The sequence below is a fragment of the Camellia sinensis genome, chromosome 5 (assembly GCF_055761805.1).
Source record: "Camellia sinensis isolate YWXY chromosome 5, ASM5576180v1, whole genome shotgun sequence".
NCBI classification, from domain to species: domain Eukaryota; kingdom Viridiplantae; phylum Streptophyta; class Magnoliopsida; order Ericales; family Theaceae; genus Camellia; species Camellia sinensis.
In genome coordinates, this window is record NC_138965.1 from 198,402,483 (window position 1) to 198,421,400 (window position 18,918).

At 30.8% G+C, this 18,918-nt stretch overlaps 1 protein-coding gene across 26 annotated transcripts; it reads left to right on the forward strand.

Moving 5' to 3' along the window:
- Positions 1–12,529: 12,529 nt before the first annotated feature.
- Positions 12,530–18,047, forward strand: LOC114309553 (beta-hexosaminidase (DUF1336)). Of its 26 annotated transcripts, none has more exons than XM_082871088.1 (10): positions 12,530–12,711; positions 13,992–14,155; positions 14,824–15,231; positions 15,495–15,578; positions 15,886–16,021; positions 16,136–16,298; positions 16,709–16,837; positions 17,097–17,291; positions 17,498–17,620; positions 17,788–18,047. In XM_082871088.1, exons 3-10 carry the CDS (start codon positions 14,949–14,951, stop codon positions 17,932–17,934), a joined length of 1,260 nt encoding a protein of 419 aa, XP_082727214.1. In that variant the 5' UTR covers positions 12,530–12,711; positions 13,992–14,155; positions 14,824–14,948; the 3' UTR covers positions 17,935–18,047. The 26 variants fall into 26 exon arrangements, with proteins under 26 accessions (XP_082727214.1, XP_082727203.1, XP_082727196.1 ...); XM_082871077.1 differs by having other exon boundaries at positions 12,532–12,669; positions 14,809–15,231; positions 15,883–16,021; XM_082871070.1 differs by having other exon boundaries at positions 12,532–12,669; positions 14,809–15,231.
- Positions 18,048–18,918: the final 871 nt, after the last annotated feature.

An 18,918-nucleotide genomic window follows, 5' to 3' on the forward strand; every position in this document is an offset into this window, starting at 1 on the left:
TTGTAATTGTACAAATATCATAATAAAATACTTCTTTTATTACTTTATTTTCTCCTAACGTAATTTTGAATCATAGATTTGTTGAAGGAACAAAAATGAGAAGGAAAAAGTGATGATCCAATCACAACTTTAGTTTAATATTATTGGTGGCAATATTCAGTGGATAAAAGACGTCAAGCAAAATTCGAACATAAAATTGGTGTGTAGTGTAAAGCAATACTCGGGAAGTAACAAATAATTGTTCAATTATACAAGTGGCATAAGATTTTTTTCTCTTAAATCTATCAGTCTTCCTATGTAAAAAAGTGATCAGATTATATCTCGAAATTTTTATATTTCAAAACTTCATCCTAGAAAATCCAATTGTCAAAAGGACAAATTCTCAGATTGAACTATGTACCCGTTTGACAACTTAACTTTTTTATAAGGTGAAAAAAAGTGAGTGAGTTTTGAATAATTTTTAAATTGAATAGATAATTATGGAAAGAAAAAAATGATTAACTAGTTTGTATGATGTAACTTTATAATTTTTATTTTTTTAACCAAAAAATTGCCTGCCAAATGGATCTATATAAATGCAGAGAAGTACTCTTAAGGACATATTCCGATATCATAAATCCAGGAGCATAATAACTGGAAGGCCCAACCCATGTGCAACCATTCATTTTGAAATAAATAAAATACAAATGCTTTAAATTTAAAGAACATGGGGGATTTTAATGCCTTGTCTGTCCTCTATTGCCTTGCCTTGCCTAGGCCAGGCTTTACTCATTATAATTAATAAATGGAAATTACTGTCAACACAGTTGTGTTGAAGCCTATGACCCCCCTGTACGTGAGACTCAATGGTCCAAAATTCACTGGTCCCATTACCAAATTTCAATTACCCTAAAGTCTGCAATGTCCCTAGCAAGGGAGACCCTTAGATTCAGAAACTACTTAATGAGTTAATTAAGATTAGCATATTGTCATAAGGTTTTTATTAACATGTATCTTAAGAACATATGTTAAGGAATGCAATAAATGAGTAATAAAACTTTTAAAGCTATTAGGATTAATAATTATTTTTCTTACATAGAGACCAAAATACCCCCCTTATATTTTCCTCAATTTCATTCATTAATTTGGCTTTTATTATTTTATTTTATTATAATTATATATTTTTTTAATTTGAAACATATACTGTCATTATATAATTTTAAATAAAGTATTTTTATTTATTTGGTTTTTTATTTTTTGGAATAAATTGAAATGCTTTTTTTTTTTTTTTTGTAATATTATAGCATCAATGGATTTTATTTTTTTGGTTCTAATATTATAAAATTAATAGATTAAAATCTAATTGTAAGTGAAACTCAACAATCTATTTCAAAGAATTGTTTCAACTTAAATGAGCTTTCAAATAAAGAAAGTAATATTATTTCATATGATTTACAAATTTATATTTTATTTATAATGAAATATTAATGTTTTTTGTTTTTTTATTCAAGAGGGTACTATCATTTTATTTTGTTATATTTTTTTTATAAATTAGTTAATTTCATTATTTCAGATGTTAGAACATTTTTGTCCATGTACAAAAATATCTAAGTTTCATCATATTTATTTCTATTTATGTTTTACATTCTCCTATACAAATGAAGATAGTTAAAATAATTAAATACATTAGGCACATGTTAAAAAGACGCTTGTCATAATGTGCTTAAGCCTTCAAGTCCCATGGGATTTGCTAATTAAGGTCCGTTTGACCAAAGGTAAATTGGCTAAAATATTTGGCTGAAAAGACAACTAAAAAAATAAAAAAAAAAATTTCAAAAAGTTAACAAATTCAACCCTATTAGCCTCTGTTTGAGAAGAGACTTTTTGGGGTTTTTTTGTTAAAATAACCACAAAAGACAAAATAAACTATTTTAGTCACAACAAACAAAATATCACATCCAACCCATAATCATTACACTCTTCTCTCACAAAAAAGTCAAAAAGTCAAAAATCCTTCCAAAATCAAGTTTTTTAGCCCAAGTTAAAATAGCAAAAAAAGCCAAAAAACCAACTCACTTCTCAAACGAAACCTAAGTAAAAGATCACATCATATATATCCATCATTTTTTTCTTCACAACTATTTATTCAATTAAAAAAAAAATTCCAAACACATTAATTTTTTTCACCTCATAAAAAGACCAAAAAATTAAAAAGCTACTAAAAAAATAAAGTTCCCAAAAGGGTACTAAAATGTGATAATGTAGGGTTTTACAAAATAAACGGTTCGAATCATCGAAACGGAACTTGTGGTGGGCTCTATAGGCCCCTCAAGTTCTCTCTTATTGAGATCTTAATATGAGAAAAATCCAAAGTAATTATATGTTGGATCTGATTAACGAATGTTTTAAGGCACAGGGACTATAAGAACAACAACAACGTAAAAGATCATGTTATCTCTATTTATCTAATTGTCATTTATCTGTTCACGTGTCACTCATTTGTCCAAATTATCACCACAATTGTCGATGACTTTTCCGATGATGGTCCTGTGACTATCTAGCGACAGTCGAGTGATTGTGGTGTGTAAGGGTATAACTACACAAGAGTGAAAATAAAAATAAATAAATAAATCTTCAAAGCAATAATTTGTTTTTTTTTTCCACCAAAACGTTTTATTATTATGTCCTTATCAATAAAATAAATTAATCATTGACCTAATGCCGCATATATCCATCAAAATAGACTTTTCACCAATTTTTTCATTCCAATTGTCATAAAAACTGAATTAAATTAACCAAAATGTTAAAGACCCTAAAAAATTTATTAAAATTTCTACTAGGCCTCGTTTGGGAACAGGCTAATTTAGTAACTTTTTGGCTATTTGGCTAAAAAAGTAGGTAAAAAAAACTTATATGTTTGGGATGACTTTTTGGCTAATTACGAAAAGATGTGCAAAAAGTAGAGAGAAAAAAGAATCTTTGACTTTTTGGTATGAGTAGTTGGCTTTTTGGCTAAAAGGGTAACTTTTTGGCTTTTTGACTAAAAAGGTAAGTCCCCAAACGGGGCCTAAATGTCTCACATAAGTGTGGAATCTACATGGGACCTGCATGGTATGGGTCCTACGTGAGACATTTAGTAAAAATTTTAATAAATCTTTTAAGATCTCTAATATTACTCTTAAATAAAACATTCAACTATAAAAGTCTAACACACAATGACAAACATACAATAATAAAACCAACAAATGCAAGGATGAAAGACACACGCATGAATTGGGAGAGTCCATCCTTGAGCTCCAAACAAAGTGCAAGACTCTCATTACAAGAAAATACACCTTTGGTGACTAAATTTTTAGTCGCCAAAAGTCCCTTTTTAGTCGCCAAATGTCAAATTTCCACTTTCCCCGACAAAATCTTTTAGTCGCCGGGTTTGTCACAAAGAGACGGTCGCCAATACCTTTGGCGACTAAAAAACTTTTGGTCGACAATACACAGGTCTTCAGCGACTAAGATTTTAGTCGCCAATAGTGAATTAATTTTTTTTATTATTTATACATTTGGCGACTATTTTTTCGTCGGCAATGCTCAATCTTTTGGCAACCACAGTGTTCAGTCGCCAAAAGCATTTTTGAAAAAAAAAATTTTCCCTTTTTGCCTTAGACCTCCCACGCTTCGAACCCGAAACCTCCAGGTGGTTCCAAACCTTAACCACACACGCAATCCCACTATGCCACTGAACCATCTCATGACTATAGTTGCAACTTATATTATTTATATATTACTTTCACTAGTATTAATACAAAACTATATATATAAATGTAATTATATATATTCAATATAATTTATGTAAAAAAATAAATTATTTATTAAAAAAAAATTAGATCACTTTTGGCGACTAAAAAAATTATTTAGTCGCCAATTCTATTATTTTTGGGCTACTAATTAATTTTCCGTCGCTAAAGAAAACTATTCCGCCTAAAAACCTACCCTTTTGGCGACTAAACCTGTTTATAGTCGCCAAAAACCTCCCCCTTTGGCTACTAAAGTGAATTTTAGTCGCCGTAAACCTGTTTTTAGCTACTAATTTTTTTTTAGTAGACAAAAAGCTTGACCTGCAGTGACCAAACTGTTTTTAGTCGCCAAAACAGGTACAATCAGCGACCAAAGTGGTTTTTAGTCGCCAAAACCTTAACGTTTGGCTACCAAATGGTTTTAGTCGCCAAAAACCCTAACCTTTGGCTACTAAAAATTTTTTTGTCGCTAAAACCCCTATATTTGGCGACTAAACTGCCTTTTAGTCGCTAAAACCATTGCATTAGGCGACTAAACTCTTTTAGTCGGCAAAAGTGACCAATTTTGGCGACTAATTCCATTTTAGTCGCCAATTCTACGACTTTCAGCGATGAAAATTCTCATTTTAGTCGCCAATAGTGTTTTTTGTTGTAGTGTCTTGATCAACAAGCTAGTTCTTTGTTTCATACTTTTGCTAAGTGGGTTTATTAGTAGAAAGAAGAATCTCCAATATCCACCCATTAATTACTATGTATTGCACCACTGGCATTGGACCCAAAAGAAAATTATAAAAACAAAAAAAGGACTTTTAATTGCTTGGGTGGCCATTGATCTCTCTTTCATGGAGGCACTAGTCCAAAAGTATGGGTTCCAGCTTAGGAAACATTCAGTTAGTATAGTGCTATCAAAATTTGCTGGGAAAGTAACAAAACAAAATAAATGGGTAGGTGTGTTTCAAAAACAAATTGAAAACAAATTTTCTTGGTAAGACTCCACTAACTCTTAATGGATTTGGTTTGAATTCATGGAAGACATGATTAAATAAATAAAACACATTTTGAGATTCTTCCCCTTAATTTTTCTTGTTATTGTTTATTAACATTTTTCTATCGTTATTGTCCCTTTGATACCTACCTAGCTACAATACTATTCTTGATGGACCCCCAAATGTTAACTAATCCTCTCTTTTGGTGGGTTTCAACAACAAAATCAAAAAGAGTTGATGGCTATGATCGGCGGAACCAAACTGCTAAGAGAAGGAAGCCATTAAATAATGTGTGTGTGTGTTTATTTTTTTAGGGGGGTTCTTCGGCCGTGGCCTCCATTGTGCCCAAAAAATATATATATATATATATATATATATCCCTTTTGGGAAGTAGATTATAATTCACTTCTCAGATTATAACTCACTTTCCTTCTTACAAAAAAAACTGTTTATAAGCAGTTTTTAACCAAAAAACTGATTATAATCATCTTCTCAAAATAGCCCTTAACTTGTTACTATTATATAAAATGGGTGAAAAAGCTTTAAAAAATTATTCACACCAAACTAAGGTGTTTGCATTATATAATAATAATTAGAAGATAAGTAAATATGCAATTATAGAGATTCATAGGTGTATATGAATTTGACAGTTAAAAAAAAAAAAAAAGGTAATTTAGAAATCAAAAAAAAAAAAATGTGACAGGATGTTTGAATTGAGGATGAGATCCTTTCACTCAAAACATAAACTGGTGTCTTAGTTGCATTCCAATCTGGAGTGTCTTAGGGTTCGTTTGGAAACTAGATTGGCTTTTTAACTTTTTAACTATTTTAATTTAGGTCTAAAAAGGCTCGTTTGGGAAGGGTTTTTTTGACTTTTTGTTAGAGAAAGAATGTAATGATTATGGGTTGGATGTGATATTTTGTCTTATTGGATTAAAAAGCCTATTTTGTATTTTTGTAGCTAAAATAGTCCCAAACTTAACCCAATCCTTCTTCCCAAACATAGACTTAGTCTCCGTTTGGGAAGGAAGATTTGTGCTAAAATAGCCATATAAGACAAAATAGGCTATTTTAGCCCAATGAGACAAAATATCGCATTCAACTCATAATCATTACATTCTTTCTCTCACAAAAAGTCAAAAAAGTTAAAAAATCCTTCCCAAACGAGACTTTTTAGCCCCAGGCAAAATAACTAAAAAGCCAAAAAACCTACCAACTTCCCAAACAAACCCTTAGTTTTGTTTCTTATTTTTTCGACTGTGTTTCTTTCTTTGATTTCTCTGATTGAAACCAAAAAAAAAAAAAAAAAAAAAAAGTGAAGAAAAAAGTTACATTCCAATTTGAATTCAAATCCAATTTGAAAGGAAACAAAGAGTTTACACAAAAAATAGCCGTATTCATTTTCTCTTCTACCTAATTCTTGTTTTGCTTGAGAGGTGGAAGTCTAGTTCTTGGATCAAATTTCCCTTCAATGGTAGGTGAGATGGAAAACAAACACCTTGACTTGAATTGGATCCTTTTTATATGTTCAAAAAAAGAATCGAATTCCTTTACGGTCGAACAAAATAATAAAATTTTGATTATGGTCCAACAATTCGCAACACTTCAACTATAATAATGCCATACTTAATCAAATGCAAACATCTTAATCATTGCTCATAATAAAGTGGTTGTTTTGAGCATCAACCATTTTAAGAATCCTCCACTTCAGAACATTTTGCATTGTTGTTGATAAAGCAACCTTGTTTTGGTTTGTTTAATTCTCACTCTTCATTTATTAAAATGTGCAATCATGCACTAGTTCTTAGACTAGGTACCATGCAATTCATGCTAAGGAAATTGATTTTTAAATGATCTTGTTATGCATTATCATGTAAAAATTAGTAGGGGTACATCACAAGTATAAATCGTATTGAATTGTAAATATTAGCACTAAGAATATAAAACAGATTATAAAAATATGTACGGACTGACTAAGATTTATTTTAAACGTGACTCCTATTATAATTGGGTTTAATAAATGTCATCCATTATTTATTTTTTATCAGTCATTCTGTGATTCATTTTGTATTCTTAGTATTACTCAATTGCAAATTCTAAAATAGTGTGTTTGGATGCATATTGTGCTTGAATTTAATCATCTATTTTCTCTATATAAGCTTTTCAATGCCTTTTTCCCATTTTCATAACCAGGCCATTGTAAACAAAATCAATATTTTACATACTAGTTAGTTGAAAACGGGGCAAAATAAAATTCAATTACGTCTATTAAATAGCAAATTGTATGTATTTAATAAAATCACTACGGGAAATAAAATAAATAAATAAATAATTTAAACAAATTTGTTTAAAAAATTAAAGATAGGACCCGATCCTGGCATGGCTGTGACGGCGTGCGCGTGTGGTGATTTTGGGCCAAACCCACTTTGTTCATAATTCTCCTCCTTGAAAAACTTGAGCGCCCCTTGAAGCTCAACTCAAGTGTGTCAACGTAAAACTTATATACTCACACTAGCTCTATTAAAGTTTCAATGTGGGACAACTAATTTAAGGAAACTCACTTTTGACTCTTTAACTTCTCATTTCACGAATCTGAAAACGACATCAACTTCTCTTTTACTTATAAATGGCTTTGACTAACCGTTTTCACTCTGTGACTTGTCACGCAGTAAGGAACACGTCACCTCTTTAGACCTCCACAAAAGACGTATGGGCTGCACTCAAATTTGAATTCAAAGATGACCCAAAATAAATCTATGAAAACGATAATTTCCAAAAAAAAAAAAAATTCCATAATTGTAGTGAGGTGTTTTAGAGAGCAAATTTCACCCAAATACACATAACAGTTTGTTGCATGGGCCTTGGTGAAACTTTCAAGACTTAGCTTTAGTTAGTGTTGGAAATTTTTTTAAATAATTTATTTAATTTTTGATAAATTATTAAACTTTAAACTGTTGTACTTTACACTGCATTTGATCTCTCATTTTCAATTATGGTTATTCCGTTAATTTTGTATTAAATTTTCTAAAAATGATAGAGTTCTCCTTTTTTCTTGACCTCACAATCTCCTACAGACACATGTTAGTGAGTAATAAGAGAAAAAAAAAAACAAAATAAGACAAAAAGCGAAAAGTTGGCCAATCCCAATATATTGAAAGTGGTGGGGGTCAAAAAAAAAAAAAAAAAAAGGAGTCTTAACCTTTTTCCTAAATTTGCTAACAAAAATTGTAAAATGTTGTGGGTACAAAATATAATTTAACCCTTTAATTTTTGTCATACTTGGGGGCCGGTTGTCAAAAAAACCAAAAAAAGGTCAATTTTTTATTAAAACAATTAAAAATCATTAAATTGTTTTGTTATCAACTTGAAAAAATTAGATGTCACATCAATTTTTTTACTTTAAAAAGTTTTGTTTTTATTAACTTTTCAAACATAATAATTTTTTAAATTCCTAAAAAATCGAAAGGGCAAGAAAATCACACCAAAAAAAATAAAATAAAACGCCAAATAGCTTTTATTTTATGGATTATACTATACAGACAAAATTTTTATACAAAAATTTCATACAGGCTGACATAGCTATTTGTGATCTTTTCATTTCTATTCAAAATAATCACTATCATATCTTATAATTACAAGCATAACATTATCACATCATTTTGAATACACTTTTATGTATAGAAATTATGTTTGTAAATAATTTTTTTTTTTATTTGATATAGAAAATGATGATTTTCTAGATTGACCAATGGGAATGACAATAACATCTCACTAACACATAACGGCCATAATTGAGAAAAAAAATAATTAAAAAAAAAAAGCACGATTTTCATGCAATCACATGTTTGCATTTGCAGCCATGTTGATTTTTTTTTTTTTGGTCAATAGAAGCCATGCTGATGTATAGAAATTCAACTTAATTAGTTGCTTCATTTCATAATTTGGGAAACTTGGGAATGTCAATCTCTGCACCTAACCTATAATAAACAAGTGGACTTCACACACACACTGAAACAAAAGTCATATGTATATACATTCAATTTTTTTTCCCTCTTCCATTTATATCTACATTCATTTTTTTTTTTTTTAAATTATCAAAGGATGGTTACAATTATATTTCATTTTTACATATGCGTCAATGTATGGATAATCTTTTGGTATATATATACTAGTGATGAAGGTAAATAAAGAAGAAAATTAATGGAATTTGAAAACGGTTTAAGATAGTTTTAAAATAATTTGAAGCAGTTAATTGATGTAAAATTTATAATCAATTTTTTTTTTTGATCAATAAAAAAAGAGAGGATATTCTGAGGGTATCGTAGCATCCATAGACCGGGGCCCTAGGATAACCAGTTGACAGTCAGATTTAATTCAACTTATAAGAAGAAACCCACCATTGGGGCACACAAATAGATCTCACCCACCCGTTACACAGAAGGCAAAGTGTCAATTAAAATACAACGCGATGAGTCAAAGCAAATTGGCACTCACAAGAATCGACCCCTACTCTACTGGGTGAATGGGAGATGCGTAATCCATTGGGCCACACCCCGTGGTAAATTTGAGGAGCATTTTTGAAAAATGAAAAAATGTGATGAAACTTTCATTTTCTGTGATATGTGCTTTTAATAATAGAATAGAAGATAATATAATGGATATACAGTGATGTAAATAGACCACATATGCATTCAGATGGGATCAGCTATATGTGTAAATCAGTCAATGATCAATTTGGCAAAAATTCAACCACAAATTCAAAGGTCCAAATGAAACGAAAATCACATTGTTAGATTCCAAAAATATGTTTTATATTTCATTCTAGTTCTTGATATTTTAATTGTATCATTTTAACTTATTTAATTGGTATTTAAATGTTTGTAATGTCGTTTTCGGCCAATTTTCATCAAATCTTGGATAAAAACACCCTTGAATCCATTATAAAATTTGGAAGGAAATAGGGTTAGGAACCAATTAGGGTCTTATTCTACGGCCAACCATGCATTTTACACTTCACTTAAATTCTTGTCAATATTGCTTAACTTTGTTCTAAATTTTACAATATGATAAAAGGGAATTAGGATAATGGAAAATTGCATCGTGTAGTAGGTAAGGTTTAAACTCAAGCGTCATTTTTTATAAGAGAGTACCTTATTCACTCAATTATGTTAAATGATACCAAATTTAAATTTATTGTGTTTTTGTTAACCAATATTATCAAACTATTTTCCAAGTCCCCAAAAACGAAATTTGAGCTTAACTCAAAGTGGCTATACCCTTTGGTATCGTTTAGGGTTCATGTTTATGGAGGAACATCAAATATCTATTATCTATTAGTAGTAATCTAATTTACAAACCCTTTAACATCACACCTTTGAAAGAAAAAAAATCCTCAAAAATGAAACCAATATTGAAACAAAAAGGCATTCATTAATTAGAAGCATATAATGTGGCTACTCTAAATTTAATGGCATGGTTTGATGTCGAACTTCAAAAATAACCACATAAGGGACATTGGTCCTGTTTGGTACAGCTTAATTTCAGCTTATTTCAGCTTTCAGCTTAATTTAAGCTATTTTGATGTGTTTTGTTTAGCTTATAGCTTATAGCTTATAGCTTATAGCTTTGTGGAAGTCAGAAAACAGCTTATTCTTTGAGTGGGGCAGGAGATGCTTTAAGAATAAGCTGAAAATCAGCTTAAGCTGAAAGTTATAAGCTATAAGCTGTTTAGGCATAAGCTATAAGCACTTTCCCACAGCTCTACCAAACGGGGCCATTGCATTGAAAGCCTTTTTATTAGATGATATACTTTTCAAAAATTAAATTTCTTGATTATAAGAGGAACAATATCATTATTTTTGTTCGATAAGGTAAATGATTAATTTGTTTTTGCTTCATGAATATTCAAGTGGTATTTCATGATATTGTATTTAAAGCAAATGATTGACTCGTTATTCTTATTTTACCATATCAAAGAACATAAAATTTTATAGAAATTCCCAAAAAATGGTAAATGAAGTTTTCATTATTGTGAAAACCCATATTGCAACATGATATTCAAAGAAAAGTTATCAAACTCAAGGGCTAAGTCGTCTATGGGAAGGATATAGATTGAGAAATGTTTAGTGAATATTACTCTTAATATTTTCTTGTACCACTAGACTTATCTTCTACTTTCCTCTCATTCTTAATATAATTCAATTCTAACTTATTCCACCATATGTAAATCGATCCTATACTCTTAAAGACCCTAGGCAAAATTTTAAAAGGAGCTCTTATATTTAATTATTAGTTTAAATATATATATATATATATATTACCTTTTACACTTAAAATTTGTTACTATTCTAGTACTCAAGATTATTTTATCTCTTTTACTATCTAATAGTCTTTTGACAATAATGAAAGAGGGCAAATATGATTTTTTTAGGGTCTAACTTGTCTTTAGGTAGAGTTCAAGGCATCAATCTGCACCATGGGTTCATTTTTAGATTCTATTTCAATAATCTAAATTGTTCATATTTTAAAATTCGTCGAGTATATCATTTATATAAAAAAATTAAGAGATTATTTGGGATGTTCTAAATAAGTGCACTTCTTAACTTTTTATAAAAAGATGTGTAAAAAAGTAGAGGGGAAATATTGATTGATGTGAGCCAAAAAAAATAAAAAGTGTGGACTTATTTAATCTTTCCAAACAATGCCTAAGTCAATTGAATAACGACAACTAAAGTATTCGAATTAGTTTTTGTATAAAAAAATATGAATAGTAAGAAAATAAATGGTTCATATAAAACTAATTCAAATACGTTAATTTCCGTTATATAATCGACTTAATTTTTAACATGAATAATGTACTAAACGAATTTTAAAATATAAACAATTTAAATTATCAAAAAAATGCTAAAAAATAAGCCTACGATACAAACTAAGCGATCCAATTTTAACCTTTAGTTAGACAAGCCGGACGAATCTTGTTATTATTATTTTATTTTTATTTTTATTTTGAAAAATGCTTGGGAGCACTAATTAGTGGCAGTGGGTCTCACCATTAATGATGTGATGTTTTGGTCTTAGAATTGTATTTTTTTTTTTTTTTTACTTTTTTAATGCATTAGTGCTATTAGTGGTGATATTTTTAGTGGGATGAATCATTGTTGTTTTATTTTTGTTTGTTTGATTGATTGAATGAGTTCGTACTTGGCATTAATAATTTCATATTCATAAAACAACAATGATTCATCCCACTAAAAACATCACTACTAAAAGCACTAATGCATTAAAAAAGTAAAAAAAAAAAAATACAACTCAAAGACCAAAACATCACATCATTAATGACGGAACCCACTGCCACCTAATTAATGGGAGCACTAATTAATGCTCCCAAGCATTTTTCTTCATAAAAATGGGTGACAGGCACACGTGGCAGGAAAGGAAAGCGAAGTACATGGATTTCAGTAATAAAAAAAGACATAAACAAAAACAATTCAAAGAAGAAAAACACCAGCACCACCACTATTTAAGTTTCGCTTAGTATTGATTACGGTGATTAATTTTTTTATTCTTAAAAAAATTTAATTTAATTTTTTTAATCTCATTTAATTATTATGTTTAGATTTTCTAAACTTTTATAAAAAAAAAAAATAATGATTATAATTTAAATATATTATTTTATTTTATTAATTTATATGACTTATTTTATTTTTTATACTTTTTTTTAATCCAAAAATGTTTACAAACGAGGACTTAAAAGGGGGCGGGACTTTCAATTCCGTGATCCGATTACAACGGAAGAAACCTTTCTTCTTCTTCTCTCTCTACATTTTTTTCCTTTCTCTCTCTTTCTCTCTCTCTCCATTTCACCGCCATTTGTGGTGGTTGCTTGCACACAGAGACTCAAAGTGAGAAAGTGAGTGAGTACGTCTCTCTCTCCCTCTCTCTCTCTCTGTGCTAAGGTTCTCTCTTTCTCTCTCTTCATCCATTTCCCTTGTACATTACTTGTAATTCAATTCACACTAATATATATATATATATATATATATATATGTATACATGTTTGTATATATGTATGCTTGTATTTGTATATATGTATACTATTATTATTATGAAGTATAATAAATTCTGCAATGAACTTAGTATGAACACAAAATGTTTTAAATGTTCTTCAGTTTCACAAATTTTGAAGGCAAACATGGAAACTCAAAAATTCTGTTCTAGTTTTTAAATTTTGAATTCAATCACTCTTCACAACCTTATTTGGCTGAAAGGAAACGATCCTATGCGCACGACATGACTTCTAGTAGAAATAATTGTAACACACGCGGATATATAAATATATATATATATATATAGCTATTTTGTGCACGTCTGTAATTTTATATTTAAATTTTTGGACGGTTTGCAGATTGAAAAATATGTTTTGGTTTTGAAAACTAATTACAGGCTTTTTTTGAAATGAAAATTGTGTGACAAAGCTTGAAAAAGCATAAATAATTGCATAATATGAAACTTAATTCAGTAAAATTTAACTATATGCATAAGTTTATTGTTTCTTTTACATGCATAATGTCTCAATTGTGGTTGACATACTCATTATTTACGTCGCATACTTGGAATTTTTAAAATTTAATTTACTTGTCGGTTTTGTCATTTTTTTCAGCAGAGTTTAGTGTTTAGAAATTAATTTTTTTTTAATTTATTATTTTTTTCAAATTCATATGTGATGATATGTATTCCGAATATATTGTTCATCATGTTGCTCAACTAATTATCGAAGTTTCCTCTGGTTTGTCACAGTTCTGTTTTAGTTATGTGCCATTATTAGTGTGTCATATGTGCCTTCTGATAAGGACTCATTACTTGTTTACTTTATCAACTAGTTTGAAGCCCATTCTGATTCTTTTCTTGACTTTTTTCTTTTATCTTATTAGACAGGAACAACTGAAAAACTTTCTTGAGTTCATTTTCTTCGCATATTACTGTATTCACTTGTTTTTTGGGCATCACCAAAGAAGACAATATGTTTTCTTGATATGCCATCATACTCTTTCTTTTTTTAATTTTTGCGTTTGGTTTGGGTGGATAGTTGTCTTGTTTTTTTGTCAAAAAATAGCTGTCTCTAATCATTTTTAAAAAAATTGTCTTGTACCTAGATTTTCTCATTGTTGGATCTGCATCACAGAAGTTCTTGAAGTTGTCACTAATTCACAGTCACACATTCTTTAATTTTTTGTAGGTTCTCTGTAAAGGCAAATTGTAATCAGGCAATTTGGCAAATACTTTCATGTGATCAATAATTTGCAAAATCATTTTTTTTCACCATCTTATTGGAAGAGTGATTTTTTGTACTAACTGGAAGCTACATGGAGATGCAAATTGTGGTCTTATTTGATGTTCGAGGTAATTGTTTGAGTCAAAATCTCTATGTCTGTCCAATAACTAGAATTGGAAAATTGGGAGTGGTTGTTAGAGATGCTATTGTTTGTTTGTTTTACTTTCCTTAGGGCATGTGTGAACTGTTCTCCTTATCCTTGTTTTACTTTGCCTTCTTTGGGAGAATTCCTCACAAAGCAGTATTTTCATTTTGTGCCGAAACCATGCATAAAGGGCAAGACTTCCATAGAATACTCTGTTTGTTGATTCCATTACAATGTGTACGAGAGGTCCCATGAGTTTTTTCTTTTCTTTTCTTTTTTCTTCTTTTTTTGGGAACATGCTTTGTATTCATTGCATGAAATTGCATAAGAAATGTGTTAATTTTATGAATGTTGGTATTTGCTTTCAAGAATGTCACGGATGTGAATGTAGAACGGTGGATATATAATAGCTTTTTACCTCATTTCCTGGTTTTGCTCAGTCTAAAATATGTGGAATTCAGTTAGGAGAACAAATTGAATCTTTTGTTCCAATTTGCAGCGCCCACGAAAGAGTGTGCTCTTCCCTTTAAGTCGAATTACATTATATCTGGCTATTGCTTATCAAGTCTTTTACGCAGTTTAGTTTGTAGTAGAGAATTTAGAGGAATGAGTGTCTCTCTGGTTTTAAATTTTCAGATATTCTTTCAATAGGTTCTTGTTTTGAGGAACGCAAGGCGATACCATTGTCTTCTTCTACTTCTCCATATGCTTTGTGCCATTTGATATGAAGAAGACATTTATTCTCACTCGGGTTTTTTAAAAATCAAGTCATCATCATGGGCGGTTGTGCTTCAAAGCCTAGTAGAAAAATCAAAACTCATAAGAAGTACTTAAAAAGGTATCGCAGATGTGGCAGAAAGATTTCAACCGCCGTCCCTATTGCGCCCATGGAACGGCTTAGTGATGCAGGAAACTCTTTAGAAGATTTTGCTGTTAGCGAGTTTGTCCGTGTGGACTTTGAGAAGGGTGCTACGACCACTTGTAGAAGATCTGAGGTATCTAATTTGACATTTCATCTCACCCAGCTGCAATGGAACCACAGCCAAATTGATTCAAATGGTATATTTCTGTCCTTGATTCAAATAAAAAATTCTTATCCAAATTCATCGGAGTCAGATTTTCAACATAATTAGGTAGTTTTAACCAACTGATCACCTGATGTCAGAAGTTTTGAAATTGGAATATGGGTTTCATTCAAATTGGATAAAAAGAATTCTAGTATGGATACCTTTTAATGGTAGTTCTTATGGTTAGACACGCTGTGGATAAGGGTACTTTGTTGATTAGGTACTTTGTTGACAAGTGAAGTTCTTTTTTTGCAGGAATTTGCCAAGAGGAAGCATGGTTTGACTCTCACAGTATCCTGGAGTCTGATTCAGACGATGACTTCATAAGTGTTTATGGGGGTAAGTTAATATTTTTATCTAATTTTAATTTTTAATTAGTAACCGATTCTAGATTATGTTTTCCTCTAATTGATAACCAAAACTAGCTTGTGTATGTTGAATGGCCTTTCTCGTTTGCATTTCTTTCCTAAAATCTACAATGTACCTTAGGTTGTTTTAAATACATCTTGTTACATAGTAACTCTTTCTTGAATTTGACTTTTAATCGGGAACTTTCATGGTACTAAAATACCACTGACCTTTATTCTTAGTTTGAGAAAGGAAGTTTAACAGTAATTTTGTATAATTCAAATGAGCATTATAGCAGGTCCGTCTAGAAGATTCTTGTTACGTCCTAGAGCGGGACTTCTCATTCCTTGTTCAGTGGGGGATAAGCCGACTCAGGGATGTTGGTGTCCTCTTGCACCTTCAGTCTTTAAGCTCCGGGGTTTGAATTATTTCAGGCATGCCACCAGACTTTCTGTGCATTTATTGCCGTTCATTGTGCTTATTAATTGATATGTCAGCTTTGTAAATGAGGTTTCTGTGGTATATACTTCTAACAATCTATTCTGCAGAGATAAACGGAAATACTCTGCTCCAGATTACAGCCCATATACTCCAATTGGTGTTGATTTATTTGTATGCCCAAAAAAGATCAATCACATTGCTCAACACCTCGAGCTTCCCTGTCTAAAAGCACACAAGAAAGTCCCGTCATTGCTGATTGTTAATATACAGGTATTTGTTTTCATTTATCTCTTCCTTTTCTTAATCATAACTTCTCACATTCACTCTTATTGGTTGGGAGTATTGGAGGGGTCAGATCTACCTCAAATACCCCATTTTACAGCTCATTTGGTTCCTTCTATGATGCGGGTTGTGATTGTAATAAGAAAAATGGGGCACCTTAATGAGTTGTTTGTCATCCTTTTTAACAAAACTGTGCATGCATTCCTCATTATGGTTTACAGTGATTGAGAGAATCGATGGATTGTAAAATGTGGAACCTGTGGTTATGTTTTCCAAACACAATGAGGGGGGTAGTAGTGATCCAAAATGAACTGCAATTTTATCAACTTGTATGAGAAACTATGACACTAGAAATGACTCGTCTTGTGAAATTTTATATCCGGATGTTCTCTTGACAGGTGCCTACTTATCCTGCTACCATGTTCCTTGGTGATAATGACGGGGAGGGCATGAGCCTCGTATTATATTTCAAAGTATCCGAGAACTTCAACAAAGAGATTTCTCCTCAATTTCAAGACAGTATCAAGGTACTTGCGCATTCCCGCTTACAATTTGGCCCTTTATTAGTTTTAATGGCAGTTGGGGTATTAATATTCTCACGTTCTTTTCATTCTCTCAGTTTACTTAGGTCATATAATGTACTTTTTATTTTTATATATTAAATGAGTGCTAGTATATATATATTTGGCTAAGTTTCTACTTGATGAAAAATATTCGACACAGTTATTACTTTCTTGCAATCTTGCATAAGGTTTTAGTTGACTGCATTGCTTTGATTTGAGACAGAGGCTGGTTGAAGATGAGATGGAAACGGTGAAGGGGTTTGCGAAAGAATCTACAGTTCCTTTCAGAGAGAGGCTGAAAATCATGGCCGGGGTGGTTAATCCAGAGGACCTCCACTTGAGTTCTGCTGAAAGAAAACTTTTGCAAGCTTATAATGAAAAGCCCGTGCTCTCACGCCCTCAACACGGTTTCTATAGTGTAAGTTATATTCCACTTTTTACTTTCATATGACATTCTATATATTTGCGAAGTTTTCAAAGTTTTTTGTGGACGTAAAAGGACCAAGTAAGGATAGAAACTCATAAGCTGCTTGTTTGGCTACAGATATTTTATTAGTTTGAGTGTTACTGTGTTTTGCATCAAGATTAATATTGTCCTTTTTTCCTTTCTTTTCTTTTCTTCAGGGACCAAATTACTTTGAGATTGACCTTGATATACACCGGTTTAGCTACATATCCAGGAAAGGACTTGATGCATTCCGAGAAAGGTTAAAATACGGAATACTTGATCTAGGCTTAACTATACAGGTACGGTTATATCTCAAACTTTTCCAATCTGAAGATATCGCGAGTTACATAAGAAAAAAAAGTTAAGTAAAAAAATGATATGTCTCTAATCTTTCGGAATTAGGACTAAATGCTTTTTTATTATTATTATTTTTATTTTTATTTTTATCATTTCACTATACTGACAGGCACAAAAGCCAGAGGAGCTGCCGGAGAAAGTCATGTGCTGCGTGCGGTTGAACAAAATTGATTTTCAAAATCATGGTCAGATACCTAGATTTGTAACAGTAGAGAATGATATATTTGGATCAGGAACTGGAGAGTCATGCATTTAATGTTACAACAGTTCAGTCAATTTTTGGAACCTCGTAAAATTTGAGCCACGATTCAATTTTATTTAAATGAAAAGGGGAAAAGAGAAAGAAAAGTTACCCCTTTTAAATTTAAAGTTTTTATTATTGCCTTAATTTAATGATCTAGATTTGTTATTCTTTGCCTTTGCCTTAGCCTATGAAATGCATTGCACTGGCTTCATTTAGGGAGGTTGAATTTTTAACTTTTTAATTTTTTGACTATTTTAGTTTAGAGTTAAAAAGTTTTGTTTGCATTGAACTTTTTGATTTTTCTGACTTCTATGAGAAAAAAATAAAATGATTATAATTTAGATGTGACACTTTACCTAATTGACTTTTTAACTTATTTTGTCTTTTTGTAACTATTTTAACCTAGTAACTCCAAGAATTAACATGCCAAACGAGGGCACTTTATCACGTAGTGGTGAGACTTAAAATTAGGGATGAGTAGCGGATATTTTGATCCGTCCAAACCGATCGAACCGAACCGATCTGCCGCACTTTAGACGGATACGTGTTGACGAGCGGACGGTTGCGGATTGATTTTTTTTCAATCCGCCTAGTTTTGGACGGATGGCGGATTTGAGATTCATTTGGCCGCAACTGAACAATCAAATAGCGAGCACCCTTAATAATTTGTAAAATTTTGTATTTTTAATTCATTTAGATATTTTATTTGTATTTTCAATTGAAAAAAAAATTTAAATATTCTATTATGTTTTCAATTTGTTTTTAATTTGGAAATCTTTTTATCAAATGGTAAGGGTTGATATTTGGTATTTTTGTATAGAAAAATAAGACTTAATTTTATCATTTTTTAAAAAAAAAATCAAATTAAATAATTTTTGAATAAAAAAAATAATGAAATAATTTTGATTATGCATAATTTTCTTATATATATTTAGGAAAATGAGTGAGATCCCCTTTTTGGAGGACCTCACAACCCCTAAAGTGATCCACACCACT